The 10000-nt window shown below is 43.6% G+C and overlaps 2 protein-coding genes across 2 annotated transcripts in view; one reads left to right on the top strand and one right to left on the bottom strand.

The window, feature by feature from the left end:
* Window positions 1–2580, top strand: part of dennd6b (DENN/MADD domain containing 6B) — a gene marked incomplete at its 5' end in the record, with an annotated part of 22421 nt that extends 19841 nt beyond the window's left edge. The window contains one exon of the mRNA XM_079236182.1: window positions 2116–2580. Within this exon, the coding sequence (XP_079092308.1) occupies window positions 2116–2244 (129 nt within the window). The 3' untranslated portion in view covers window positions 2245–2580. The remainder of the gene's footprint in view (window positions 1–2115) is intronic.
* Window positions 2581–2801: 221 nt separating this feature from the next.
* gcc1 (GRIP and coiled-coil domain containing 1) overlaps window positions 2802–10000 on the bottom strand; it is an 8765-nt gene continuing 1566 nt past the window's right edge. The window contains exons 2-4 of the mRNA XM_079235769.1: window positions 5903–6463; window positions 5171–5809; window positions 2802–5047 (exon numbers count right to left, since the gene is read on the bottom strand). Of these exons, the coding sequence (XP_079091895.1) occupies window positions 3788–5047; window positions 5171–5809; window positions 5903–6277 (2274 nt within the window). The 5' untranslated portion in view covers window positions 6278–6463 and the 3' untranslated portion in view covers window positions 2802–3787. The remainder of the gene's footprint in view (window positions 5048–5170; window positions 5810–5902; window positions 6464–10000) is intronic.

The following is a 10000-nucleotide window of genomic DNA, read 5'->3' as shown; positions in this document are numbered from 1 at the left end:
AATTCAAAATGGTGGAAATTCTAAGGAGGCGGACTTTAGTGCGACCACGTACTTTTTTGTAGAGCAGACACAACCGGACATGTGTGCCAAATTTCAGGTCAATTGGTGATAGGGGGCAAAAACGGTGGTCTTTCACAACTCACAGGTTGTCAAAAAAAACACGTTTTTTTAGGGGGCGCTATCTGACTTCCTGTACGGTTTAGAGCATGGTCCCAAGAGAGTTATTTCTAAGTTTACATGTGTTACATATTCCTAGCAAGTTTCATACATGTAGGTCAACCGTAGCGCAGGGGCTGCTTAATTGAATATTTGTAGGGGGCGCTATCGAGCCGAAGTTCCAGTTTTGAGTCATTCAAGTCATATCAGGCAACTACATCTTTGCCTTTAATTGAGTTTGCCAAGTTTAGTTACGTCTTGAGCATGCTTAGTCCCTCAAAAGTACCTTCGTTGTTGACCGCGAAGGATGGGTCGCCACGGCAACAGCGTTACACAAAACATCAAAATCTGTGGGGGCTGACATCATGAAAGTCTTATGTTTGTCTAGAAGTAATTGGAAGTTGATCTGATTGACCGACTAAGAGAAGCAAGCCAAAGTATAGAAATATTTACTTCATGTTGCCATTAGGTGGCGCTATGACTCTAATTAAAAATTAGAGCCTGGAGGCTGATCAAACATGTGAAACCTGGAAAGGATCTTATCATGTGGAGTCGAGTCACATCGGTTTATTCGGTCATGGCGAATGATCGAACTTCTGCGATGGACCGACGCTACGCCGTTCAACGGATCCTTACAATCTTCAAGGTGATGCATTATCAATGTCTTAAGTCTGTTCCGACGCATTTTGAGAGGGATCTGAATAATCTGTGAGGAGCACGGTGTACAAGTAGAAAACATGTAACTTCCTGTTGCCTTTAGGTGGCGCTATGACTAGGATGAAAATTGATCATATGGATGTCTTCAGGGTCAGGAGGTCATGGCATATGAGAAATATGGAGTAGATTCCATCATGTACGGCCGAGTTAAAGCAACTTCATTTTCATGGAAAATGGTGTCTCTTTGCCGCTGCTCTGCGCTCACATAGTTCGATATTTTGAAAATCCTTTGATAACTTTTCCCTGCAAAGGTCTCAACATCAAATTGCCCGAATGTGAAATCAATCGTGTGTAATCTCTAGGAGGAGTTCGTCAGAATACAACGCCTGAAAACAAGGAAAATGCCAAAATTGAGCGGTTCACTGCAGCGCCCTCTAGTGTTTGAATATTATGAAACAATTTGGGTACGTTAAGGGACACGATGTTGACATATGCTACAAAGTTTGTAGAGATAGGCCAAGTAATTAGGAAGTTATGTGTATTGACAAATTGAGCCACGCCCCTAAGAGGTTAATTGGTTAATAACTTCTGAACGCAATGAGATATCAACAAAGTGGGAGATATCATTTGACCACATTGAACCAATGATGATCCACAGAAAATTTCGTAAGAAACGGACCCAGCGTTTAGGAGGAATGGGCAAAAATGTGTTTTTTACAAAATTCAAAATGGCGGAAAATCTAATTAGGCGCATTTTAATTTCACGGATGAGTTTTTTGTAGAGCAGTCCCACCCGGACATGTGTGCAAAATTTCAAGTCAATCGGCCATAGTTGGCAAAAAGTGTAGCCTTTCTGCCTAAAGGGGGCGCTATAGAGACATTTTCTCAGACTTTTGGTCGACACCCAAATTATATTAAAATTTTCGCCGAGTCTGATGGGTGTGCAAAGTTTGAAGAATGTAGGTTTATCCCAAGCACCTCTTTTCCCTGCGCATAGGTCGGGACTAATAATACTTAGCATTTCAATAGGTCCTCGATCTGACTACGTCAGTACTCGGGCCCTAATAATAATAATAATAATACTTAGCATTTCAATAGGTCCTCGATCTGACTACGTCAGTACTCGGGCCCTAATAAATACTCGTGTTCATTATGACACTGTGTTCTAATCTAACAGTTTTATTTTCTGTGAAAGATTTTCACTGAACATTTCCTAAAATTGACTGATCTGATACTTTTACATTTGTATGGTTAAAACCGTGTTTCCCTTAAATACAGGAAGTGTGTTTGACTGTTTTTCAGATTAAAGCTCGCAGGCAGCAGCTGCAGCTGAAGGACGGAGTTCTACACCAACTGGACGCTTTCATAACGTCCATCGTCAGCTCGCTGCCCGAAGACCTGCAGGCGGTGCTGAGGGCACAGAGTACTTAGCGTGTACTCCCATCTTACCTTTCATCATAAAACCTCCACCAAATTGAATTTGTTTAAATGTGAATCTTCTGCTGTTTGTTTCTTTTTTCATCTCCACGTGTTTATTATTATATTTATATAAACTATATGAATAACTTGTTGAAATTATGAATCTTTGTTATAACTTCAGATTTGATCAATGACCAGAGGTTATTTTCGTATCGCAGACTCAGTGAATGTTACTCACACTAATATATTAATATAATAATAGTGGTGTTTGCCTTTTCTTTTCTCAAACATCTGTAAATATTTTGTTTGGATTTGAAAAGTAAAACCTGAATTATGTTCACACTTTGTTGTTTATTAAATCATTTTTTGGTACCGACTGATGTTGTTTGTCAAACTCATCGTTATAAATCTGCTTTTGTTTATTAATACAAGGTTACGATAACAGAAGTAGTACTTTAGAGTTGTGATGTTATGACTAAAAACTACATTTTGTGAGGTTTAAAATGTTTTGATACAAAAGTTAAATGAACTCAAATGAACCAAATTGAGTTTGTGAAACTTAGTTTATTTCAACAAAGGAATCAAAAATATATCCGTCATGTGAAGTTACATGTTTCCTCACAGTGACGTTCAGGTAGAGACTCAGTTCATGTCGCTATCTCTCGTTGGGTCACCAGGTGTTATCTCTCGTTGGGTCACCAGGTGTTATCTCTCGTTGGGTCACCAGGTGTTATCTCTCGTTGGGTCACCAGGTGTTATCTCTCGTTGGGTCACCAGGTGTTATCTCTCGCTGGGTCACCAGGTGTTATCTCTCGTTGGGTCACCAGGTGTTATCTCTCGTTGGGTCACCAGGTGTTATCTCTCGTTGGGTCACCAGGTGTTATCTCTTGCTGGGTCACCAGGTGTTATCTCTCGTTGGGTCACCAGGTGTTATCTCTCGTTGGGTCACCAGGTGTTATCTCTTGCTAGGTCACCAGGTGTTATCTCTTGCTGGGTCACCAGGTGTTATCTCTCGTTGGGTCACCAGGTGTTATCTCTTGCTGGGTCACCAGGTGTTATCTCTCGCTGGGTCACCAGGTGTTATCTCTCGTTGGGTCACCAGGTGTTATCTCTCGTTGGGTCACCAGGTGTTATCTCTCGTTGGGTCACCAGGTGTTATCTCTTGCTGGGTCACCAGGTGTTATCTCTCGTTGGGTCACCAGGTGTTATCTCTCGTTGGGTCACCAGGTGTTATCTCTTGCTGGGTCACCAGGTGTTATCTCTCGTTGGGTCACCAGGTGTTATCTCTCGTTGGGTCACCAGGTGTTATCTCTTGCTAGGTCACCAGGTGTTATCTCTTGCTGGGTCACCAGGTGTTATCTCTCGTTGGGTCACCAGGTGTTATCTCTCGTTGGGTCACCAGGTGTTATCTCTCGCTGGGTCACCAGGTGTTATCTCTCGTTGGGTCACCAGGTGTTATCTCTCGCTGGGTCACCAGGTGTTATCTCTTGCTGGGTCACCAGGTGTTATCTCTTGCTAGGTCACCAGGTGTTATCTCTTGCTAGGTCACCAGGTGTTATCTCTTGCTGGGCCACCAGGTGGCGCCCTGCAGCCCCATGACGGTGTGTTTCTCCTGCGGGCTGAAGTGTAGGATGGTCAGTATGGCGTTGAGAGTCTGCTGCCTCCCGCTCGCGTCCTGCAGTGTCAGGAACTTGTAGATGACGTTCTTCAGGTACTCCATGTTGGCGCCCTCTCGGCTCTGATCTCTGATCAGCTTGTCGAGTCGTCCTCGCAGCTCTGACGCCTCCTCGTCGTGGCGCTCCCCGTTACCGATGAGCCGGGCCTGCAGCTGGTGGACGTCCTCCTCCAGCCGGTGTTTCTGCCGCCGCAGGCCGCCCGCCTCCACCTCCTTCCTGGCCAGCTGCTCGGCGTACAGCAGCAGCGTGGGCTCGTTGGGCGTCGCCCGCCGCAGCGCCTGGCTGACGACGTCGCCCTCGGTCTCCGGGCCGGACTCGTGCCGGTCGTCGGCCGCTCTGTCGGCATCGTGGCTGCGGTGCGGCGCGGCGGCCCGCAGCCTCTCCAGCTCCCGGTCCTTCTCGTCCAGCAGCGCCATGGTCCTCTCTCTCTGTTTGTGCAGCTCCGCCTCCAGTCGCAGCAGGTTGTCCCGCTGCAGCGCCGCCGCCCGCTCCACTTCCTGTTTGTGAGTATGCTGCAGCCCCGCTGCCCGCTGCCGTCGCTCCTCCAGCTCACGGCGCTGTCGGGTTTCGGCCTCGTCGGTCTGGATCCGCAGGTTGATGTACTTCTCCCTGAGCTCGGACAGCTGGTCCCGGACCTCCTCCAGCTCCTTCGCCTGAGAGCCATCTTTGGCGTTCTTGTTCTTCAGCACAACCTGCGCTCGCAGCTTGTAGCGTTCAAACTCGTCCTTGAGCTGCTGCAGCTCCTGCTGGTAGAACATGGAGGCTTTGTCTCCGGCCAGCTCTGCCTGGGTTTCCACCAGGTTCTGGATGTTCTGGTCCGGGTTCCTGTGTGCCGCCAGCGATAGCAGCTTCTTCACCTTCTCCAGCTTCTCCTTCAGCACGCCAATGTCCAGCTGAGACTCGTCCACGCCGAGATCAGAGGTCATCCTGCTGGAGGCGGCGATGGCGAGCGTTTTGTTCTCCGTGTCCAGCTGCAGGATCTGGTCTCTGAGTCTCTGAGCCGTCTGCTGGTCTCTCTGCCTCGACTTCTCACAGGAACCCAGCAGCTCCGACAGTTCGGAGACCCTCTGCTCCAGACTGGCGACCCTCGTCTCTGCAGCCTGAGCGCGATCACGAGCTAGTTCCTCCGCCTCGCACGCCTGAAGAAACACCAACAGTCAAGAGTTACTGGTCAGGGTCTCGGTTTTACCTTACTGGGCTCAATGTGGATCTGCTTTAGTGAGTTTAGACCGGGTTTTAGTTGGTCGGGGTCTCCGCTTTACCTTTCTGGTCTCGAGGTGGCTCTGCTGCTGGAGGTGTTTTTTCAGCTCCGTCAGCTCGTGCTGCAGTTCGTTCACTCTGGGATCTGGTTTCTTCTGGTCCTCCTCAGCACCCTGCAGCCTCCTCCTGAGCTCGTCTCGCTCCTCCCTCACCTGGCTCAGGTGCGCCTCGGACTCCGCCCCCCGGTCCACGGCCTGTGATGTCACAAGGAGAGTCGCGTTGGCATCCTGCAGGCGGAGCTCTGCATCCTGTCGCAGGTCTCTCTCTTGCTGCAGGATCCTCTGCAGCTCTCTGAGCTGCTGGACGTGGTCTCCCTGCTCCTGCTCGCGCTCGTGCTGCTGCGTGATGATGCGAGCGCGGCCTTCGGCCAGCTGCTGCTGCGTGGCGCGCAGCTCCACCTCCTGCTGCGCCCTCGCGCCGACCAGACGGTCTTGGAGCTCCTCCACTTCCTGTTTCAGCTGACGCTTGTCTGCCTGAAAGCTGGCCTCCATCCGAGACTTCTCGTGGGTCACCGTGGCGAGGGCGCTGGTGAGCGTGCTCAGTTGGTTCTTCAGCTGGGCGACTCGGCGGTCCACCTCCGTGCTGGGAGGAGGCGTGGCCCGCTGCTGCTCCGCCCCCACGCTCGTATCGGACCGCAGGGTCTGCAGGAAGAGAACCGGCACGTTAAAGACTTCAAAACAAACAACCAGGGCACAAGAGACTAAGTTACTGAACTAAGACTTCTAAAGACGTACCATTGAGCCGGACTTAACTCCTGGTTCCCCCTGGTCCTCCTCACTCTGGTCCCCTCTGGTGGGCTCACTGGGCGTGTCCACAGATGCTGCCGTGTCCACGCTGTCCTCGCTGTGCAGCGAGCAGCCGTCCTCCAGGAGGTCCGAGGTGGTGGTAGCGTCCTGGCCTTGTTGGTTCAGGTCCACCTCCTGGGTCACCGTCAAGACCTTCAAACTGGCCTCCAGAGCCTCCTTCTCCTTCAGAAGACTCTTATAGGCCTGGACCACGTCTTTGAAGCGAGTCTGGTACTGGACCAGCTGCTTCTTCTGGGACTCGATGGTGTCCAGCAGCTCTTTCCTGCCGGGACCCCCCCCAAAACTCATCCCGAACTTCTCCATGTCTCTGGAGGTCTACCAGGTCAGACTGGTGGTCTACCAGGATCAGGTCAGACTGGTGGTCTACCAGGGTCAGGTCAGACTGGTGGTCTACCAGGATCAGGTCAGACTGGTGGTCTACCAGGGTCAGGTAAAACCATCATCTTGCAGGACCAGGACTGGTTCATCTGGGACTGAATTTGTTGGTTTCTGAAGAGACAACAGCTAGATTTTAACATTTTAAATGATGTAATCAATATTTACATTTGATTAACGGTTTGTAACTAAACATATTTTATAAACTCTTGTCTGCCAACATACGAAATATAAACATGTAAAAGGTAAATAAACATTAAAAAGGTAAAGAGAAACATGTAAAGAGACAAACATGTAGAGACACAAACATGTAGAGACACAAACATGTAGAGACACAAACATGTAGAGACAACCATGTAAAGAGACAAACATGTAAAGAGACAAACATGTAAAGAGACAAACATGTAAAGACACAAACATGTAAAGAGACACACATGTAGAGACAAACATGTAGAGACAAACATGTAAAGAGACACACATGTAAAGAGACAAACATGTAAAGACACAAACATGTAAAGACACAAACATGTAAAGAGACAAACATGTAGAGACAAACATGTGAAGACAAACATGTAAAGAGACAAACATGTAAAGACACAAACATGTAAAGAGACAAACATGTGAAGAGAAACATGTAAAGACACAAACATGTAAAGACACAAACATGTAAAGACACAAACATGTAAAGAGACAAACATGTAGAGACAAACATGTGAAGACAAACATATAAATAGACAAACATGTAAAGACACAAACATGTAGAGACAAACATGTAAAGACAAACATGTAAAGACACAAACATGTAGAGACACAAACATGTAGAGACACAAACATGTAGAGACACAAACATGTAAAGAGACAAACATGTAAAGAGACAAACATGTAGACACAAACATGTAAAGAGACACAAACATGTAAAGAGACACAAACATGTAAAGACACAAACATGTAAAGAGACACAAACATGTAAAGACACAAACATGTAAAGACAAACATGTAAAGAGACAGAAACATGTAAAGAGACAAACATGTAAAGAGACAAACATGTAAAGACACAAACATGTAAAGACAAACAAACATGTAAAGAGACACAAACATGTAAAGACACAAACATGTAAAGAGACAAACATGTAAAGAGACAAACATGTAAAGACACAAACATGTAAAGACAAACATGTAGAGACACAAACATGTAAAGACACAAACATGTAAAGACAAACATGTAAAGAGACAAACATGTAAAGAGACAAACATGTAAAGAGACAAACATGTAAAGACACAAACATGTAAAGACACAAACATGTAAAGACAAACATGTAGAGACACAAACATGTAAAGACAAACATGTAAAGACAAACATGTAAAGAGACACAAACATGTAAAGACAAACATGTAGAGACACAAACATGTAAAGAGACACAAACATGTAAAGAGACACAAACATGTAAAGAGACACAAACATGTAAAGAGACAAACATGTAAAGACACAAACATGTAAAAACAAACATGTAAAGAGACACAAACATGTAAAGAGACAAACATGTAAAGAGACAAACATGTAAAGACACAAACATGTAAAGACACAAACATGTAAAGACAAACATGTAGAGACAAATATGTAAAGAGACAAACATGTAAAGACACAAACATGTAAAGAGACAAACATGTAAAGACACAAACATGTAAAGACAAACATGTAAAGAGACACAAACATGTAAAGAGACAAACATGTAAAGAGACAAACATGTAAAGACACAAACATGTAAAGACACAAACATGTAAAGACAAACATGTAGAGACAAACATGTAAAGACAAACATGTAAAGACAAACATGTAAAGACAAACATGTAGAGACACAAACATGTAGAGACACAAACATGTAAAGACAAACATGTAGAGACACAAACATGTAGAGACACAAACATGTAAAGACAAACATGTAAAGACAAACATGTAAAGAGACACAAACATGTAAAGAGACAAACATGTAAAGACACAAACATGTAAAGAGACACAAACATGTAAAGAGACACAAACATGTAAAGAGACAAACATGTAAAGAGACAAACATGTAAAGAGACAAACATGTAGAGACACAAACATGTAAAGACACAAACATGTAAAGACAAACATGTAAAGACACAAACATGTAAAGAGACAAACATGTAAAGAGACAAACATGTAAAGAGACAAACATGTGAAGAGAAACATGTAAAGACACAAACATGTAAAGACAAACATGTAGAGACAAACATGTAAAGAGACAAACATGTAAAGACACAAACATGTAAAGACACAAACATGTAAAGACACAAACATGTAAAGACACAAACATGTAAAGACACAAACATGTAAAGAGACAAACATGTAAAGAGACAAACATGTGAAGAGACAAACATGTAAAGACACAAACATGTAGAGACAAACATGTAGAGACAAACATGTAAAGAGACAAACATGTAAAGAGACAAACGTGTAAAGACACAAACATGTAAAGACAAACATGTAAAGAGACAAACATGTAAAGACACAAACATGTAAAGACAAACATGTAAAGAGACACAAACATGTAAAGAGACAAACATGTAAAGAGACAAACATGTAAAGACACAAACATGTAAAGACACAAACATGTAAAGACAAACATGTAGAGACAAATATGTAAAGAGACAAACATGTAAAGACACAAACATGTAAAGAGACAAACATGTAAAGACACAAACATGTAAAGACAAACATGTAAAGAGACACAAACATGTAAAGAGACAAACATGTAAAGAGACAAACATGTAAAGACACAAACATGTAAAGACACAAACATGTAAAGACAAACATGTAGAGACAAACATGTAAAGACAAACATGTAAAGACAAACATGTAAAGACAAACATGTAGAGACACAAACATGTAGAGACACAAACATGTAAAGACAAACATGTAGAGACACAAACATGTAGAGACACAAACATGTAAAGACAAACATGTAAAGACAAACATGTAAAGAGACACAAACATGTAAAGAGACAAACATGTAAAGACACAAACATGTAAAGAGACACAAACATGTAAAGAGACACAAACATGTAAAGAGACAAACATGTAAAGAGACAAACATGTAAAGAGACAAACATGTAGAGACACAAACATGTAAAGACACAAACATGTAAAGACAAACATGTAAAGACACAAACATGTAAAGAGACAAACATGTAAAGAGACAAACATGTAAAGAGACAAACATGTGAAGAGAAACATGTAAAGACACAAACATGTAAAGACAAACATGTAGAGACAAACATGTAAAGAGACAAACATGTAAAGACACAAACATGTAAAGAGACAAACATGTAAAGAGACAAACGTGTAAAGACACAAACATGTAAAGACAAACATGTAAAGAGACAAACATGTAAAGACACAAACATGTAAAGACAAACATGTAAAGAGACACAAACATGTAAAGAGACAAACATGTAAAGAGACAAACATGTAAAGACACAAACATGTAAAGACACAAACATGTAAAGACAAACATGTAGAGACAAATATGTAAAGAGACAAACATGTAAAGACACAAACATGTAAAGAGACAAACATGTAAAGACACAAACATGTAAAGACAAACATGTAAAGAGACACAAACATGTAAA

This window comes from Taurulus bubalis, assembly GCF_910589615.1.
Source record: "Taurulus bubalis genome assembly, chromosome: 20".
NCBI classification, from domain to species: domain Eukaryota; kingdom Metazoa; phylum Chordata; class Actinopteri; order Perciformes; family Cottidae; genus Taurulus; species Taurulus bubalis.
This window is presented reverse-complemented; position numbering and strand designations above follow the sequence as displayed.